Source organism: Ornithorhynchus anatinus, chromosome 6, assembly GCF_004115215.2.
Source record: "Ornithorhynchus anatinus isolate Pmale09 chromosome 6, mOrnAna1.pri.v4, whole genome shotgun sequence".
Classification (NCBI taxonomy): Eukaryota; Metazoa; Chordata; class Mammalia; order Monotremata; family Ornithorhynchidae; genus Ornithorhynchus; species Ornithorhynchus anatinus.
Genome location: NC_041733.1, coordinates 44,361,949 through 44,381,244, shown reverse-complemented (window position 1 = coordinate 44,381,244; position 19,296 = coordinate 44,361,949). Strand labels below are relative to the sequence as shown.

The window sequence follows — 19,296 nt, the reverse complement described above, 5'->3', positions numbered from 1 at the left end:
GCACAGAGTAAGCGCTTAACAGATACCAACATTATTATTGTCCATCCCCAGCGCTCAGTATAGTGCTCTGCGCAGTGGAAGGGCTCAATCGAGAGGACGGAATGATTATTAATGAGGGAGGGAAGGAGGGGAGGGGAGGGGAGGGGAAGGGAGGGGAGCGGGCCCCACCCCCAACACGTGTCCGGGGGGCGGCTCTTCCTGGGTGGGGTTTGGGGAGCGGGGCCCGTTAGGAGGAAGCCGGCCCCAGTCCCGCCGCCCAGCCCGAGGAGGAGAAAGTCCCTGCCTCCCTGCTCCTGCCGCCAACTCGCCCCACTTCGCCGCCACCATGCCCAAAACGGTGAGTCCGCCCGGCTGCTCCGCGCTCGGGGCTCCCCTGGCCCCAACCCCGGCTCGGGGTCTCTCCTGCCCTCTCCCCACCCCCGGGCCCGGGTTCTCTCCTGCCCCCGCCCCACCCCCGGACCGGGGTCTCCCCTGCCCCCGCCCCACCCCCGGACCGGGGTCTCCCCTGCCCCCGCCTCACCCCCGGGCCGGGATCTCCCCTGCCCCCTCCCCATCCCCGGGCAGGGTCTCTCCTGCCCCCTCCCCCACCCCCGGGCCGAGGTCTCTCCTGCCCCCTCCCCCACCCCCGGGCCGAGGTCTCTCCTGCCCCCTCCCCCACCCCCGGGCCGAGGTCTCTCCTGCCCCCTCCCCCACCCCCGGGCCGAGGTCTCTCCTGCCCCCTCCCCCACCTCCGGGCCGAGGTCTCTCCTGCCCCCTCCCCCACCCCCGGGCCGGGATCTCTCTTGGCCCCGCCCCACCTCCGGGCCGGGGTCTCCTCTGCCCCTTCCCTACCCCAAGGCCGGGGTCTCCCCTGCCCCCTCCCTCCTTCCTGGGCCGGGGTCTCCCCGCGCCTCCCGCTCCGCGTGGGTCGGCCCGCCCCGCCCTTTCCCCCGGGGGTCTCCCCCGGACCGGCGGCGGGAGTCTTCCCGTTCCCGCCCCGTTCCCCGATCCTCGCCCACCGCCCCCCACCCGGGAAAAGTCCCGGGCCCGGCCGCCTCCGGGGGCGGGGGGCGGCCCGGGGGGATTTATCGTGATGATGTTGTCTTGTTTTTGCCCGCCTGTGTCCCCCGATTAGATTTTGAGCCCGTCAGTGGGCAGGGGTGGTCTCTATCTGTTGCCCAACTGGCCATTCCAAGCGTTTAGCACAGTGCTCCGCACTCAGTAAGCGCTCAATAAATACTGTTGAATGAATGAGGGCTGGGCAAGACCTCGACCGCGCGTCGTGGCCGAGGCCGCCGCCCCCCGCCCCTCGCCCCCCTCTCCCCCCCGCAGCCCACCCCCTCCCCATCGACCGCAGGCCCATCGAGGCAGCGGCCCCCGAAAGAGCAGGAGGCCGGAGGCCGCTTTGGGTGTGGCTCCGTGGGTCTTCCCGCTCCGACGAGGAACCGCCTGTTACTCTTCTCATTCGTGTCCCGGGCGAACCCAGGGCGCCTCCCGCGCCGTCGCCTGCCTCCAGCTCACGGCCGAAGAACCCCAGGAATTCTCCCCTCCGCCCACTCTCCACTCGAGAGCCCTGGGCTCTCTCTAGAACACGGACCTCCCCCTCCCGAACCCCCCCACGCGTGCCGAGCCCTCTTGCCCGGTTGAGAGCCGGTGCCGGCTCGCCCCTCTTTCCCCCCGCCCCGATCCGAGGTGCTGGGCCCTGCCCGCGTTCGTTCGATCGTATTTATCGAGCGCTTACTGTGTGCGGAGCACTGGACTGAGCCCTCGGAGTGAACGGATAGAGATGATCCCCGCCCGATAACGGGCACACGGTCTAAACGGAGGACCCACGGTCCAGATCCCGTGGATCGCTCGATCTCCGCTTCCCCGGAGGGGTCCCCGGGGAAGGACGTATCGATGCCGCGTATTGGTTTTATTAAAAGGTCCCCGGGCCCGTCCTCCCGCCCGCCCCTCGGCCGAGACGCCCGCGGCGACCGGGGCCGGGCCGGCGGCCTCCGGCTTCCCGGTTTAGGCCCGTGGGACGGCGGGCCGGAATTCGAGGGCTCGTCTGCGGCCGTCCGCGCCGGGGCCCGGCGGCGACGGTGCGGCTGGAAGGAGAGATCTCCCTCTTCCAGCGTCTTTGGAAAGTCACTCCGGATGAGTTCAGATCTCTGTGTTCTGAATGAAATTGCAGCGGTCGGGGCGGTGGGCCTCGGGAAGGAGGAGGAGAGGCAGAGAGGTGCCTGGCTCCGGGCGTGTGTGTCAGGCTAAACTTTAACAGTGGCACCGAGGGCGCTCTCCCTCAGACCATTCCTAGCGTGACTCCGGCCCCGAAGAGGCCCTTGAGTGGCCCTCGGTTAATAAGAGGCAGTTTCAGCTCTGTGACCCTTGAGTCAGCCCTGCCCTGGTGTGATGCTGAGGGTGCGGGAGGGGGAGGGTGGAGTGGGGACGTGTGAGTGTTTGTGTGTGCAGAGAGTGTGATGGAAGTGCCTTCCGGGGTAGAAAAAGGCCCGTTGGGGGAGAGCAGCGGAAGATCCCGGTCGCGGGAGTCCCCGTCACCCACTCTCCTTCTTCTGGGTGAACTCTTCTCTGACCACCTGCTGGGCGGCCGAGGAGGAGTTGGGGGGGGTCTGCTCCGAAGGGGTGCCGATGCCTCAGACTCACAGTGCCGCAGGCAGAAGGCCCGCTTCCTGAGTTTCTTGGCCAGGGACCGGGTGGGAGGGAGGGAGCTGAGTCTGTAAATTCCCTTCCCGTCTCCCGCTCTCCCGGGCCCGGGAAAGTTGCTGGCCCGGTCACTTCCCAAGCTGCCGATTGGTCAGGGGAGAGGACTGGTCTGATTGTGAGTGGCCGGCTGCCCTGTCTGTCTCCCCACCCGGGTCTCCCGACTCATTTCACGCTTGGTAGAGCTGAAAACCACTCCTGATGCCAGATCCCAGTTGTGGTGAAGGCTCCGTCCCTGGAAAGCTCAGGCCCCGGGCTTCATTAGTCTTGAAAACTAAAGCAAAAACCCTCTTCCATTGGCCCCAAGTTAGGCCCTCCGCTACCTTCCACCTCCGCCCCCTTTTCCCGGCCATCCCAGCTAAGCCCCGTTTTAGAAAGCACGTCCAAAGAGAAGCAGTATGGTCTAGTGGTTAGAGTCAAGGTCCGAGGTCAGAAGGACTTGGATTCTAATCTCGGCTCCACCGCTTGTTTCAGTGTCCTTGGGCGAGTCACTTAACTTCTCTCTGCCTTCCTTCCCTCATCCGTAAAATGGGGATTAAGTCCGGGAGCCCATATGGGACATGGACTAGGTCGAACCCTATTGTCTGGTATCTATCTCAGTGCTCGGTACAGTGCCCGGCACCTAGTGAGTGCTTAATAAGTACCATTAAAAAAAAAAAAAGGCAACAAGGCCTAAGAGCAAGGAGTCAAAGGAGCTCTGCTCCCAGCTCCTCACTTGGCTGCTGTGTGATCTTGGGCAAACCTCAGTTTCTACATCTTTAAAATGGTGATTTAGTACCTGTTCTCTCTCCCACGTAGACTGGTGAGGACTGTGTATCTACCTCAGCGCTTGGCACAGAGTGATTTACATGCTATTATTAGTAATAGTATCTTCTCTGCCCTCTGCCCAGACCTACTCTCCCCAACTCTGGCGCGGAAATGAAGACCCAACACCCCCTTCTCCTGAGTTCCGCTTCCAGCAGGGGCTCTTGAGAGCTGAGAGTTGGGGGTTCAGAATGGGGGTGTTGAGTGGGAATCCTTCTCCTTCTCAGGATGGGTTAGCATTCGTCTTAATTCAACTTTCCGGGTCCGTGACGAGGTGCTAGTTTGGGGGGTGCAGCCGGGTCAGCCTTAAGAACAAGGCTAGAGGGATTTAGGGTAGTCCAAATGAAGAGCTCCCTGCCTATAACTCTCTTGTGAGCCAAAGCACTTTGAGCTCCCTTAGCTCCTCTGTACAATGCCTCAGGAAGATAGGAGCAACCATTCCCAGATGGGAGGGAAACTGAGCCCCAGAGAGGGCAAGAGACCAGTGACGGATCTGAGACTAGACCCAGCTTCTTTCCCTCCAGCCCGGAGTTTTCCCCCAAGCTTTGCTGCTCTTTGTCAGACGGTAGACTCCTTGAAAGTAGGGATCATGTCTACCAACTGTATTATCCTCTGCGGAGTGCTTAGTACGGTGCTCTGCGCACAGTGAGCACTCAAATACCACTGACTGATTTGAAACAATCTCCAGGGGAGGTTTCCTGCTGGAGGGTTTTTCAGGATCTGCTCCTGCTTGTCTGTAGTAGCTTTGGTCCTGGGAGAAGTTTGCAGGGGGCAGGGCAGGGGAGGGGAAGCCTATTTGCTGGACTCCTCTTGGTCACTCCCCTTCTCCAGCTGGGGCCTGGTTGAGCCTTAGCACGATCCTTGTCCCTGTTTGCCCCGGCCTCAGGGAGCCCCCCCCCCCCCCCCCCCATCAAGCCAGGCCTGCAGTTCCTCCCCCAGCAGTGCCCTTGCGAATCGGGGGTCCAGTCCCCCCGGCTGCTCTGGCCGCCCACCTGCCCCCAGCTTTGATCTCATCTGTCTGTTGCTGTCTGGTCTGGGCCTCCTCTGCCCCTTCAGCAGGTTCTCTCCCCCGTCCTTTGCTCCTAGTCTCCTCCCAATCTGCTCTGCATCCATCTCTCCCTCCCTTCCTCTCTCCTCCCCAAAGCAGGAAGTCAACCAATCTAGCATTCCAGGCACAGATCCCGCCAATACTTGGGATCTGTTTGGCCAGGAGGTGGAGAAACTGAGGCCCCAGGGAGGGTAGGTGCCTGGCCAGAGGTCGTCCCACTTGTGGGTTATGAGACAGAGCCAGGGGTAAAGTGTAGGTTTCACTGAGCCCAACTTCTCTCCCTGCTCATACCCCAAGGCCCTGCAGACTTGGGATGGGAAGTGGCCTCCCCCAGACCTTGAGTTCAGGTTCTGCTCTCTATCCCAGCCCGCAGTCAGAGCCAGTTGGCTTCCACTGGCCATTCGGGCCCAGGGAAGAAGCTGCCGGGCTGGCAACGGGCAAAGTGCCCCCTTCCCCAGTGCCAGGGTCAAGGCACTGTGGCCGGCTTGCCTCGGCAGTCAGAGCCACCCACTCCACAGGAGCCATGGGGGTCCATCATCCCTGGGGCCTTTTTGACCTGGACGGCCAGCCCGGCCTCTCCCATCCCAGATACCTGAGGAGGTCTGAGCATTTCCTGTCAGAGTCGAAAAGACCCACAGCTTCCTGGCCCACCCCACCCGCCCAAAATGGCCGGCCGCCCTCAGCCACCCTGCTAGGGGCCGGGTTTACTTCGGCCGGCCGCCCGACCGGAGGGCGGCACTTGCTAGCCCAGTCGCCTGGCATCCACCGGGGTGGATTCCTCTTTCTCGGGGGCGTTTGTCTCACAAGATGGCCGCCTGCCGGAGTTCCCCTAGAAAGCACCCTCGCCTTCGGGAGGCTTCGGGGAGGCTGACTCAGTCCTTCCCTGGCCTGCCCCGCCCTCCCCATTTCTAGTTTTGAGTGCTGAGCTGGAGCGGTTTCCCCAGCCCCGGGTTCTGCTCTGACTCTCAAGGTGGTGGGGGAGGAAGCCAGCCACTCCCCCCTCCCCGGCTGAAACCGACTGGTCCCCTGAGGCTTCTGCATCCCCAGCCGGAGGAAGGATGTCCCTGATGGACTGGACAGGGGATGGGGGCTGGGGGGGGAGAGGCTGGGCAACACCCCGAAGGGCGGTGACTCTGGAATGAAGCTGCCGCAGAACACTGGCTGATAAAGATCCATCGGGAGTATGGATCAGCTCCTGTGCAGCGGAAGGGCAAGAGGGGAGGAAGATCGCAGCCTGGGAAGTTGACCGAGGCTGCCCGACGTCCAGTGTAGCAGAGAGAGGCCCGGAGGTCTTAGTTGACCACCAGCGTCGGGAGAGGCAGCCGAGCAGAGCCACGGAACGGGGTACTGGGATGTGGCGAGGCCGGCGGGGATCCTTCTGCTCTACGCCAAGTGGCCCAGCTTGCCAAGAAAATGATGTGGAGAGCGGGGAGAGGGTATGGACAGCTGACAGCTTGAAGGAGATGGAGCTGGGTTTTTTAAAAATGATATCAGTTAAGCACGTACTATATGCCAGGCAGCGTTCTAAGCGCTGGGGTTGATACAAGCTAATCAGATGGGACAGAGTTCGTGTCCCCAAAGAAGCTCACAGTCTTTATACCCATATTGCAGATGAGGGAACTGAGGTCCAGAGATATAAAGTGACTCATCCAAGGTCACCCAGCACTCGAGTGGCGGATCCGGGATTGGAACCCAGGTCCTCCTGACTTCCAGGCCTGTGCTCTATCTACTAGGTCGTGCCGCTTCCCGCACTGCTTCCTGTTGGGAGTCCGCTGGTCTTCTCTGGTCACGGAGCACGCTTGTTCCGTCAAACGAGATCACAATCGGTCAATCGTATTTACTGAGCACTTACTGTATTCAGGGTGCTGTACTAAGGGTCTTGTACAACAGAATTAGCAGAAGTGTTCCCTGCCCGAAACAGGCTTACCATCTAGAGGGGGAGGCAGACATTAATATGAATAAATAATTTATAACATTTAAGGATATGTACATACGGGCTGTTGGGTTGGAGGTGGGGCGAATATCAAGTGTCCAGAGGTCACAGGTCGACGTACGTAGACGAGGACACCCCAGCAGGACTCGAGGGGGGACACGAGGACACCGTGCAGGGGTAAGCAGGCTCCCCAAGCATTCCACGGGGTAGACACCCTGTGTGTCCTGAGAGAACTTGGCGGGAGAGATCAGATGGCGGCTGGGTCCGAGTAGGCATTGACATGGCAAGGTTGGGCTGTTGGGAGCAAGGGGGTGGAGGGTTCCCCACTGGGGCCAGGAAGACTGCCTTCCTGCTCTTCTCCCCCCACCCCGGCTCTTGTCCCCTCCTGTGGGGGGGATGGGGACAAACAAGAGCCTTGGGGCGAGGGACTCTGTGTTGCCCAAGTGTGACATTAGGCAATTTCCCAAAATGTCATGTTGAGTGACAGGCACCAGAGTTGCTGTTTCTTTGAAATCCCTTCCCACTCTATGGGTGGGTTGTGGTGTATGCGAGGTCCTGCTGCAGCACAAAGCCCCATTGTGTGTGTGTGTCACTGGCCACCCTGGTCCTGGAGGTCCTGCGGAGGTCTGCATCTCTCCCGTAAGCGGCCCTGACGCCCCTCTGTGTGTTGGGAGAGCTGAGAGAGGTCGGTGCCCCGTTTGATGTGTTTGGTACCTGGTCTTTCCCCTCCAGGCAGAGGGTGGCACCCCGCCCTCTCACCCCTCACCCACCCCAATCTCTGTGGGCTCCTTCCGACCTCCCCACCCCCGGAAGACTTTTGGGTTTGGGCAGGGAAGGGTGAGAGAGAGAGCCGCAGCCCATCTCTTGCAGTGTTGAGCGAGTTCTAGGCCGCTTGGCCTGCGGCCCCTTGAGCAGAGCAGAACCGGCCCCAGCCCCCCGCTGCGTCTCTATGCCCTGGCCGCGCTGCTGCGGCCGGTGGGGGGACTGGCGGCCAAGAGAGTGGCCAGGAGGGCGGGCGGGCTGGGTGTCTGCCTCATGGCTCCCAGCCAGCTGCCAGAGGAAACTGATGACAAAAGGCTTCCTCCCGGCGACGTCAGCTCCTGGATGCCTTTCCTGGTCCTGCCCTCCCTCAGCCGGCCTTGGGACGGCCCTCTCCTCACCACCCTCCTTCACCTCCCTGCCCCCACCTTCTCCCCCTCGCTATCCCCAAGACCCCCTCCCTCCGGTCTCTCTCATGTAGCTCCTGCTGCCCTCCACCCCCTCCATGGTCCCCCGGATTAGCAGCATTTTGAAGGCCCACAGAGTAAGAGGTAGGGGAAAGGACACTAGAAATAGATCCCCCCCACCCTTACACCGGATCGGCCACTCTCCCCGCCCCCCCCCATCCTCCCGGAGTCCCCCAGGGGCGTAGTTCTGCAGTGTCAGCCTCCGCCTGGCCCTGTCCCTTGATGGCTCGCTGACCCTCTGACCATCTCCTCAGCTGCCATGAGCTGGGGCCGATGCATAGGGGCTGATGGGCTGCAGAGCCCCCAAGCCAGGCGGGGCGAGGCAGGCTTGGGGAGGAGGGGCTGGAGGGAGCCAGAGAGGAAGAGTGGTCCCCGCCTGGGGGGGCGGCTGGTGGTATCGCTTTGCTCGGGCTAGCGGAGCTGGGAAACACCCATCGCTGGCTCAGTGCCAGCTCCAACCCATAGTCAAATTCTCTTGCTGGTGGCTTCGGGGGCCGGGGGTGCTCACCAAAGCGGGAGCAACCCCCCTAGGGTCCACCCCACAGAGCCAGGGCCTGGGTGGGTAGGAATGGGGCTGCGGGGACCCTTCCCAACCTCTTGCTTGAGCACTGCGAACCCTGAGGTTTTGGGGGTTTTGTTAAAATGGTATTTGTTGAGCACTTATGTGCCAGGCACTGTACCGCGCGCTGGGGATAGCTACAGACTTATCCAGTTGGAGACACGGCCTAGTGACAACAGCACGGTCTTGGGAGTCAGAGGATGTGGCTTCTAGTCCCAGCTCTGCCACTCGTCGTCTCTGTGACCTTGGGCAAGTCACTTTACTTCTCTGTGCCTCAGTTACCCCACCTCTAAATTGGAGATTAAGACTGGGAGCCCCACATGGGACAACCCGATTATCTTGTATGTACCCCAGCGTATAGTAAGCCCTTAATAAATGCCATTATTATTATTAGGCCTGTCCCACGTGGGGCTCACATTCTTAATCCCCATTTTTCAGAAGAGGTAACTGAGGCATAGAGAAGTGAAGTTACTTGTCCAAGGTCACACGGCAGGCAAGAGGCAGAGCTGGGATTGGAACCCAGGTCCTTTTGATTCCCAGGCCCATGCCCTATCCAGTAGGCTATGCTGGTTGGGGTGTTCTCCGGACTGGACCCCATCCCCCTGGTTGTAGGGGGTGTAGCTGGGTCAGCCTTCTGCCACAAACTTGCCACCCCCTCCTGCCGTGTCCCAGCAAGCTCCGAGCTGAGTGGGCCTTGTCCAGTGGCTGCTAGCCTGGTGGGAGTCCGAGCCTCACCTTCCTCTCCCCTCCCACTCCCCTTCCCCGAAGCAGCATGGCGTAGCGGATAGAGCACGGGCCCGGGAGTCAGAAGGTCGTGCGTTCTAATCCCGGCTCCGCCATTTAGGCAAGTCACTTCACTTTTCTGTGCCTCAGTTACTCCATCTGTAAAATGGGGAATAAGACTGTGAGCTCAATGCAGGACAGGGACTGTGTCCAACCCAATTTACTTGTACCCACCCCAGCACTTAGTATAGTGCCTGACACATAGTAAGCATCTAGCAAATACCATAATTATTATTATTACATCTTCTCCTCCAGCCAGCGTGGCTACCATGGAGCCTTCCCTGGGTGTTCCGAGGGGCTTGGTGAACCGAGCTGTGGGGAACAGGTGTAGACGCCCATCCATAGGCCTCTTGTTCCATTAATAATAATAATAAGAAGAAGAAGAATAATAATGTTGGTATTTGTTAAGCGCTTACTATGTGCCAAGCACTGTTCCAAGCTCTGGGGTAGGTACAAGGTAATCAGGTTGTCCCACGTCGGGCTCACAGTCTTCATCCCCATTTTACAGATGAGGTAACTGAGGCCCAGAGAAGTTAAGTGACTTGCCCAAGGTCACACAGCTGACGAGCGGCGGAGCCGGGATTAGAACCTCTGACTCCCAAGCCCGGGCTCTTTCCACTGAGCCACGCCCATTGCCTCTCCTTGTACTCTCCCAAGCGCTTAGTACAGTGCTCTGCACACAGTGAGCACTCAGTAAATACGATTGACTGACGGCCTGACTGATTTCCTCCGTCCCTCACCACCCCGGCCTCCAGAGCCTGGTTTCTCTGTGCCCGCCCTGATGCACAGGGGAAGGGGCGGCTTGGGGCACCCCCTCCTGCTCCCCGACACCCCTCTCCCCGCCCCGCCCCAGGCCGCCTGCCTCCTGAAAGGCCACGGGGTCACAGTCAACGCACATGACCCAACTTCCTCGGCGGTGCCCCACTCTTCCTGCCCTGCGACCTCTCTCGGGGCCTTCTGCGGGTCTCCCCGAGTCTCCGTCTCCCCTCCGTCCTCGGCACCGGGGCGGCCCGAGGTTCTGGGCGAGGACTTGTAGGTATGGGATTGCTGGGGTCTCCGCCGCCGAGGTTTCCGCGCCGTCGTTCAGCTCTTGCTCAGCCAGGGGGCCGGACTTCCTCGATCTGTCATAATCCCTCCATGAGTAACCAACCCCCACTTCCCGCTGGGCCGGCTGCTGGCCTTGTGCCTCCCCCCGCAACCCAGGCTTTCCCGTGAATGAATCTTCAGTCCGTTTCCCCTCTCCTCGCCTCCTCCTCCTCCTCCTCCTCCCCCGCCGCCGGCAACAGCCAGCCTGTGGCTCCATCTTGGGCCGCACCCCCGGTTTTCCGGTGAATGAATCTTCTCGGTGGCGAGGTTGGCATGGGCCGCGGGCCAGTGGCTCTGTCTTGTCCACTGCCCTGAAGTCCCAAAGCTACCTTTCTCCTCAAGCTCAGTGTCCCTCACTGGGAGCAGGGTTGGGTGTCGGGGCGTCGGGCGCAGCCTCGAGGTCTCCGTGGGGATGTTTCGGAGGGCTCTTGGCCATGGCCACCGCCGACAATGTCATGCCCACGTATTTCCACCTCAGCTGAGGGACGAGTAGAGCCATGCTGGGGGCCTGGTGGGCAGTGCTGGGGGACCCCGAGACCCCTGAGGCACAGGGGCCTGGGCTCAGAGCTAGACAGGAGGAGGCAAGGGCAAGGAGTGGGGGTGGGGAGTTCGAGGCTTCCCACTTCAATCGACACAGAAAGAGTAGGGGTGGGTCAGCCTGTGGTGGTGGGGGAAGGGTGGGCCTATGCTTAGCTTCCCCCTCTTTTAATTTTTTAAGATATCTAAGCTCTTACTCTAAACCAGGCACTGAGCTAAGCACTGAGGTAGATACAAGCTTATCAGGTTGGATGCTGTCCCTGTCCCACGTGGGGCTCCCGCTCTTAATCCCCATTTTGCAGATGAGGTAACTGAGGCACAGTGAAGTGAGGTGCCCTGGGTCATACAGCGGATGAGTGACAGATCTGGGGTTAGAACAGATCCTTCTGACTCCCAGGCCTGTGGCTCTATCTGCTCGGCCATGCTGCTTTCAGGGTAAACCCGTGTCCCCACATTGGAAGTGAGGGGGAGTCGGAAGGTCACTGCCCCGGTGAGTGGTTGAGGGCTGAGTGGGCTTGGGTACTTGCCCACAGCAGCACATCCACAGGAGGAGTTCTTGGTCGGGGGTTGAGACAGGGAGAGCAGAAGACATTGTCCCCTCCCCCAGCTCGGGCTCCTGAATTTGGAGGGTGGGTGGACCGAGGGGTGGAGCATGAGGCTACAAAACAACTCTGGGCCTGGAGGGGACATGTATACTGAACCACTGTCACAGTGAAACAGGCCCTCAGTGGTATTTACTTGTGTGCAGGGACTGTACTAAGCACTTGGGAGAGGAAAATTCGATAGAGTTGGGAGACAGTCGTATTTATTGAGCCCTTACTGTGTGCAGCGCACTGTACTGAATGCTTGTAAGAGTACAGCACGACAATAAAACAGACACATCCTCTGCCCGTAACGATCTTACAGTCTAGCGGGGAAGCTAATCACATTGGGCACAGTTCCTGTCCCACATGGAGCTCAGTTTTAATCCCCATTTTACAGGTGAAGGAACTGAGGCACAGAGAAGTGACTTCCCCAGGGATACGTAACAAACAAGTGGCAGAGCTGGGATTAGAACCCAGACCCATGCTCTATCCACTAGTCCACACTCCCTCAGGGAGACAGACACTAAATCTACAGATAGGGGAAGCGGCAGAGTATGAGGATACGGGGCTGGGTGTGTGGGCTGAGAATCAGAGTGGTTGAAGTGTACAGGCCCAAGTGAAGGGAGGGAGGAGGGGATGGGTAGATGAGAGGTTAGTCAGAGAACGCTCCTTGGAGGAAATGTGATTGGGGTCTGTTGGATGAGAAAGGGAAAGGAGTTCCACGCCAGAGAGAGGACGTGGGCGGGGGGCCGGTGACGAGATAGAGGAGATGGAGGTACGGTGAGTAGGTTGGCATCAGAGGAGCGAAGTGTGCGGACCGGGTTGAAGTGGGAGAGGAGTGAGGTTTTGTGGGGGGAGGTACGGCCCCTTGGCCGGTAGGCCGGCCACCAGGTCAGGGCAATGTGAACCTCCCTCAGGCAGTCCAGGGTCCAGAATCCCCAGGAAACCTGAGGCGGGAATGTGCTGTCAACCCCAGAGGTCGGAAACCTGGCTCCTTGGGTCAGCACGGCCCCTGCCCTGCTTGGACACCTGCTTCGTGTCACTGAAACCTGGTGGGCCTCACAGAGTCCTCTTAATGTCGAGGGGTTGTTGTCATACAGGCAGACTCCAGGCATGGGCTCGTTCCTGATATTTATTGAGCACCTACCGAGGGTGGAGCAGGTGGGAAAGTCCGACCAAGACACCCCATCTCTCCTGCCTTCCCAGAGCCCCCACCGTCCTGCCCGTCCTTTGCTTTAAGGGGAAAATTCCAAGCCCGAGTTGGGTGAGTGTTCCCATGTGACTCGGAGGGCAGTGTCATGCTACCTGCTGGCCCTGCCGTCCAAGCTTGCGCTGAGAAAGCGGAGCCAGATCACGGGCAGCGGGTTTGGGGTATTCATGGATCCTCCCTGCTCACAGCAATGATGCCCTACTCCGGGTCCAGGGGATGGGGGGTGTGGGAAGAGGCTGAGTCCTGGGTTGGGCCAGCCATGGCTCTTGTCTGGGGTGAGATTGGTCCAGGCTGAGGTATTTCTTAAGCACTTACTATGTGCCAAGCACTCTTCTAAGCACTGGGGTAGAGAGTAGGTAATCAGCTTGGACACAGTCCCTGTCCCACGTGGGGCTCATGGTCTTAAGCCCCATTGTACAGATGAGGTAACTGAGGCCCGGAGAAGTGACTTGCCCAAGTTGATTACCTTCTACCTACCCCAGACTCTATCCAATATACCGTGCTGCTTCAGCGCAGGCACTAGGTGGCCTTTAGGGCTCCCAGGTCCCACAGGGGCCCCAGGATGAGCCCCCGGGTCCCTGTTCTCCCACGTGGGCCCTCGCTGGCGGAAATGTTCTCGTCCGGGTTTCCGGCGGAGTGCTGGAGGAGGAGCAACCCCGCCAAGCGAGGCAGGCTGGGTGGTGCTGCCAGGTGAAGCGTGTTCAGGTGCTTGTGATCGGCTCGCTGCAGCAGTCACTTCTGCCACTGCCTGTCAGTACAACTTCTCCACTCAGTTGGGCTTGCTGCGCCCAGGGACTGCCGTGCCCAGGGGCGGCCTGGCTCAGGGCGGGGACGGACTGCCCGCCCACTCCCCTCCCTGCCGCCAGTCACCTGTGCTCGGGGCTCCGTGCAGGCCCAGGCTCGGGGTAGCAGGGCGTCTCTCTAGCCTGGGTGTTGGGCACCCTGACCCCGCCCTTCCGGAAGGCTCTTGCCAGTTTGCCGTAGGGTTCAGAGCCGAGGGGCTCGCTGGACGAGCGCGACTCTACCTGGGGTGGCCTTGAGGAAAAGGGCCTCTGGCCCCCAGGCAAGGTGGTCCTGTGGGCTGAGGGCCCCAGCGGGCAGCTTTCAAGCCCCCATGGGTTGTCTGGCTTGAGGGCAAGGGAGACTGAGAAATTGTAGCACTGTACTAAATGCTTGGGAGAGGACAATACTTGGTAGACATGTCCCCTGCCCTCCAGGAGCTCACAGACACAAATAGAAAGAAATTTCAGACTTAAGTGAAAGTAGGGCTGAGGGTGGGATGAATACCGAGTGCCCAAAGGGGACCGATCCCGCCCCGCAGACGTGCCCGGGACTGGGTAGTGGAAGGGAGGGAACTCAAGGCCAGAGAGGAATTTCCCCTCATGCTCCCTCCCGTGGGGCCAGGGCAGCTGGGTCGGGGGTGGGAAGAGGGTTCCAGCTCCGGTGCCTGCCCACCGGAACCTCCCCTCCCCCAAATCCCTCAAGCTCAGGTTTGGCTCGAAGCCAGCTTTCCTTTGGCCGGCCGGTGGCGGCTGTGGCGGGCCAAGTGAGGGAGAGCCGTTATTCCCCCTGATCTCAGCCGTTTCCTAGCAGAGCCGAACGGGCCAGTCGTGTCGGCCCGCCCCTCTGGCCCTCCCTGCCTGCGCGGGCCGAGCCCCAGTGGTTTTTGCCTCGTCGGCAGGCCCGGGCCCTGGCAGGGTGTGGGCGGTTCCCTCTCTGCTCCTCCTGCCCTTTCAGACAAACAGGAAGCCGCCCGCAGACTAACGGCTGCTGTTGTGCCTCCACCGCCGCCCCCCGCTGAACCCCCTCTCCAGGCCCAGCAAGCGGGCTGGCCCTCTGCTTCCGGATTTGGGGGGTGTCGAGGAAACGCTGGGCTTTGGGGGGACCAGGTGGAGGTGCTGAGGGAACGTTGGGCTAGGTGGGGGTCCGGCGCTGCCAGGGCTCGGGGCAGAGCGGCGGGTGCCTGGGTTTCCTCTCCTTCCAGCCACCCCGGCTAGGCCTGTGGATGAGGGGTGACGGGCGGAGGGGGTCAGGGGGCGGAGTCACATATCCCGCCTCTTCTCAAAGTCACCACAACCCCCTGCCCGGTCTTAACGCTTCGGTGGAGTGGACGGTTGGACGATCGGTGGACTGGGGCGTGTCCATTCGAGGCCCAGGAAACGGGATGGATTTGGTACCAAAGGGGAAGAGCCAGCCTGGACCCTGGGGAACTCAGTGCAGAGGCCCGCCTCCTAGCTTCCTTCCTGCAGCCGAGCGGAGGGAAGAGGAGACTGTTTGCGTGCACGTGTATCTGTGTGCACGCATGCGCCCCCGCCCGCCTGTCTCTCCCTCCCCTTCTCCCCTCCCCGACCTAGAGCCCTGTACAGGAAGGGGGTAGCCCAGCCTCCCTTCCGGATCTAACGTGTTCTCCCTCCTTCAGCTCTGCACCCCTAGCTGGAGGATTGGAGGAGGCCCGGGTTTCGGTGGGCTGGGGTGGGGCGTCCTCTTGAGCCAGGGTCTTACACGCGTGGGTTCATCCAGTTGGGTTTTGTGAGGGAGAGGGGGTGCCCGATCCTACGGAGGACACTGTTTGTCCAAGGCCCCATGGAGGGGCGGGCGGGAGGGGGCAGCAGGGATGGGTGAGTTATGGGCTGCACCCTCAGACGCCCACTCTGGGCTGGCGCCTCAATGGTGGATCTTGGGCCTGCTCCTGGGTGGCAGTCCCAGTTTGCCCTGGGGGTGGGCCCGGCCTGGGCCCTCGGAGCGACTTCCTTGGGGGTAGGAGTTTGGGCAGGGGCAGGGATAGGGAGGGAGATGGGCCTCCAGCTTTCCAGGGCTGCCTTTGAGCGAGGTGGGGGCCCATGCCATGAGTCTGCCCGTTGCCGTTCCTTGGACAAATGAGATAGTTGTGGGGGCGGGAGAGGACACCCCGACTCCAGAAACTCCCTCCCACTCCTTCCCCAGCCCTCCGAGAGGAGCGGGGCGGGGCCCGGAAGCCGCAGGGCTGGTAGTTGGGGACCATTGAAAGAACCACAAGAGTCCGGCCCTGGCTTCCGTCCGTCTGTCTTGATCGTCTTTTTCCTCCTCCTGTCCCCCCAGTGCCAGGCAAACTGGGTCTGTTGTCTGCTCGAGTCCTCCCGGAATGAAGGCCCCGTGCTCTCGCTCAGGGGCCCGCTCCCCTCTTTAGTTCTTTTGGCAGTTAGGAAGTTCCTCATCTGGTCTAATTGAGGGCTCTCTTGCTGCAGTCTCTGGCTCCTGGCCAATCTGCAGCTGCCGCCTGAAATTGGTCTCCATGTAGGGGTTGGGGAGGGGTGGGTGGGGCTTGGCTTCTAAATTGGGGTTTCCTGGGGGAAGGGCCTGGGGCTCGGGCTCCCCGAGGGGCGGGGACCTGGGGCGTAGTGGGCCCTGAGCAGCGGGTGCCAGAAGAATCCCCTCCCTGAAAGAGGGAAGTGAGGCCTGGCAGCCCCCAGTGGGCAGGCCAGGCAGTAAGAAGCTATCTTTAGCCTGCGAGCTCACTGTCTGGGCATGTGCGGGGTGGGGGGAGAGGGCGGTGGGCCATGAGTTACCCTGGGGCGGACCCGTCGTGCTCGCTGAGTCACAAAATCCACGGAGCTGCTGACTTCACTGGGCAGTCACTGCAACTCCTTCCGGCCTAGAGTCAGAGCCCGGGCGGGGGTCCAGAGGCCGGGGGTCGGGGGGTGGACGGGAACCAGGAACAGAGGGGGCCCTTCCCTCCTGCAGCGTGGGGTTTCCACGCACCCCCCCCCCCCCCCAACTCAGGCAGTTCTGCTCCAGGGGGCTTGGATGGTGGGGAGCGATCGGCTGTTTCCCCTGGGCCCAGGCTGGCCTGCGGAAGCTGGCTGTGTCATTCTGTGTAAATGGCTTCTCTCTCCTCCTGCCCTGGACTGTTCTCAATCGATCAGTCAGTGGTAATTATTTAGTGGTGACTGTGTGCAGAGCACTGTACTGAGCACTCGAGTACAATACAGTAGAGTGCCTTGGGGTTGGAGTGCCTAGCCTGCCACTTGCCAAAAATCTCCGGTGGCTGCCCATCCACCTCCACATCAAACAGAAACTTCTTACCAATGGTTTTAAAGCATTCGATTAGCTCGCCCCCTCTTATTTCACCTCACTGATTTTTCTACTATAATCTGGCTCGCCGGCTTCGCTCCTCTAATGCCAATCTACTCTCCGTACCTCAATCTCACCCACCCCGCCACCGACCCCTGGCCCACATCCTCCCTCGGACCTGGAACTCCCCACCCCTTCGTATCCGACCGCTCTCCCCGTCTTCAAAACCCTCTTAAAACCCCATCTCCTCCAGGAAGCCTTCCCAGACTAAGCCCTCATTTCCTCTCTCCTCCCTCCCCTCTGTGACACTTAGGCACTTGGCTGGTTAGCCCCTAAGTATTTTGATATCACAGTACTTAGGAACCTATTTTTATACTCTACTCTTTCCCTTATCTGTAGTCTATTGTAAAGGGTCTTTCTCACCCTGTAGATGGAAAGCTCCATGGAGGCCGGGATTATGTCTATCAACTCTATTGTACTTTTCCCCAATGCTCAGTACGGTACAGCTCAGTTACTCATTGGTTAAAAAATGAGGGCTTAGTGAGGGAAAGCTTCTTGGAGTTGTGATGGCGATGGGGAGAGTGTTGGCTGTTGGATTTAAAGAGAGAGGGAGTTTCGGGCCCGAGGAAGGATGTGGGTAAAGGGTCATCAGTAAGACAGGTGAAATGGAGGTACAGGTTGGCGTTAGAGGAGTGATGTCTGTGGGCGGGGCTATAGTGGGATATTCTTTCCTTCCTTAGAGGTGGGCAGTGTAGCCTCGTGGACACAGCGTGGGCCTCATTTGAGAATGGGGTTCTAATCCCAGCTCTGCCACGGGCCTGCTGTGTGACCTTGGGAAAGTCATTTTTCTTCTATGCCTCAGTTTCCTCATCTGCAAAATGGAGATCGAATTTCCCCTCCTCCTTAGTCTGTGAGTCTTGTGTGGGGCAGGGACCGTGATCTGATCCGATTACCCCGTATCTACCCTAGTGTTAGGCACACAGTAAATGTTAACAAACATCGCCATTATTATTATTATGAAGGGAGGCTACAAACCCATCCGTCCTGGCCAATGGGGCAAGGGGAGGAGGAGTGGGCCAGGGCTGGGCCTCTGGCCGATTTCAGTCCCCTGTTCCTGTCCCCTGGGGTTAAGATGGAGCCCTGTATAGCAAACAAACAAGCAAGGAGCCCTGAGCTATGTGCATTCAGGTCCAAAGCCTGGGCCTTGTCTCTGCCTGTCTGCCCCAAGCCCAGACAGGCCCTGCTGGGGACCCTGGCCCCCTTCTCCTCCCCCTTGCTGCCAGGAAACCGTGAGAGGGGGAGGGGGACATTATTTCCTTCCTAAAATTAATGATGGTGTTTAAGCGATCATTAAGAGCCAGGCCCTGTACTAAGCCCTGGGATGGGTACCCCAGCAAAGCATCAAGAAACTGGGTGCAAAGCATCAAGAAAGTGGGTGCATCTCCCCCTCTTCACCCTACAAAGCAAGGACCCCACACAGCCTGTTTTCTCAAGCTTTAGTCTAACCTAGCTGGTGTGCCCTCTCCTGGCCCCAGCCCTGGGTGGGATGGGGTGTGCGTTTGCACGTGTGTGTGTGTGTTTGCACGCACCCCGAGGGGTTCTCCAGGAATGAGGGCAGGTGGCAGCAGGAATAGGGACTGAATCACTAGGCCCCCCCCCGGTTGGAGAAGGGAGGAAGGGAGGGAGCTGCCTTCAGCCTGCCCGGGAATGCTCCTCCCTACCACTGCCGTGCACTTTCTTCTGCCCCCACCAACCTGCCTCTGAGGCCCAGGCAGAGCCCTGCTTCCTCTGGACCGCCCCCCAGAACACCTCTCAGCCCCCAGCTCTGGAGTCACCTGGCTTTCCCGGGGTCACAGATCTTAGCTCTGAACCCTAAACCAGCCCTGCCAGGTAGAAGGCAGACAAGTGTGGGGCCGTACAGCTCTGAGTTTCAGGGGCTCCTTGCTACTAGCAGAGTGCACCCCCCTCCACCCCGCCCAAGAAGTTGATGATCTGGGGAAGCCTCCCATCTCCCCCTCTCCCTGATCTCCCCCCGGCCCCCACCGCGGGCCCAGCCAGGTGTCATTTCTGGCCTGGCCCAGCTGGCTCTAGCTGATGCAGGCTTCCGGTGTTTCAACGGGGCAGGGACAGCCATCTCAGGGGCCACCAGGCCACGGGGCTACTCCTGGGAGGCCGGGAGCAAGTGGAAAATTGGCTGTGACTGGTTGGCTTGGGCAGGGCCCCCCTCCACCCCCAAAGGCTACTCGACTGAGGGTCGGGATGCACGCTGGGCATTGGCCAAGCAGTCTGGACCCGGACTGGTGCTGCGGGGAGGTGGATGGGGTCCCTCCACCAGGCTACCCCCTAGGTCGACGTGAAAGGTGCCGCTCCCATTCCTTGACTTTTGCGGCAGCTTAGTATTTATTGAGTGCTTACTGTATGCAGAGCACTGTACTTGGAAAAGTGCAATATAAGACACATTCCCTGCCCACAGTGAGTTTACAGTCTAGGGGAATCAGTTGTATTTATTGAGCTCTTCCTGTGTGCAGAGCACTGTACTAAGTGCTTAGGAGAGTAAAATATGACAATAGACACATTCCCTGCCCTCAACGAGCTTGCACTCTAGAGGAATCAATTGTATTTACTGAGCTCTTCCTGTGTACAGAGCACTGTACTAAGTGCTTAGGAGAGTAAAATATAACAATAAACAGATACATTCCCTGCCCTCAACGAGCTTACGGTCTAGAGAATTCCTCCTAGTGCTCCGTTAGCCTGGCACCTGAGTGCCCCTGGGTCTGGAGGGTTCAAAGTGGGG

At 60.1% G+C, this 19,296-nt stretch overlaps 1 protein-coding gene across 1 annotated transcript in view; it reads left to right on the top strand.

Annotated features, from left to right (window-relative positions):
* Positions 1-219: 219 nt before the first annotated feature.
* MSN (moesin) overlaps positions 220-19,296 on the top strand; it is a 37,544-nt gene continuing 18,467 nt past the window's right edge. Inside the window, exon 1 of the mRNA XM_029067710.2 lies at positions 220-337. Coding sequence (XP_028923543.1) covers positions 326-337 — 12 coding nt within the window. The 5' untranslated portion in view covers positions 220-325. The remainder of the gene's footprint in view (positions 338-19,296) is intronic.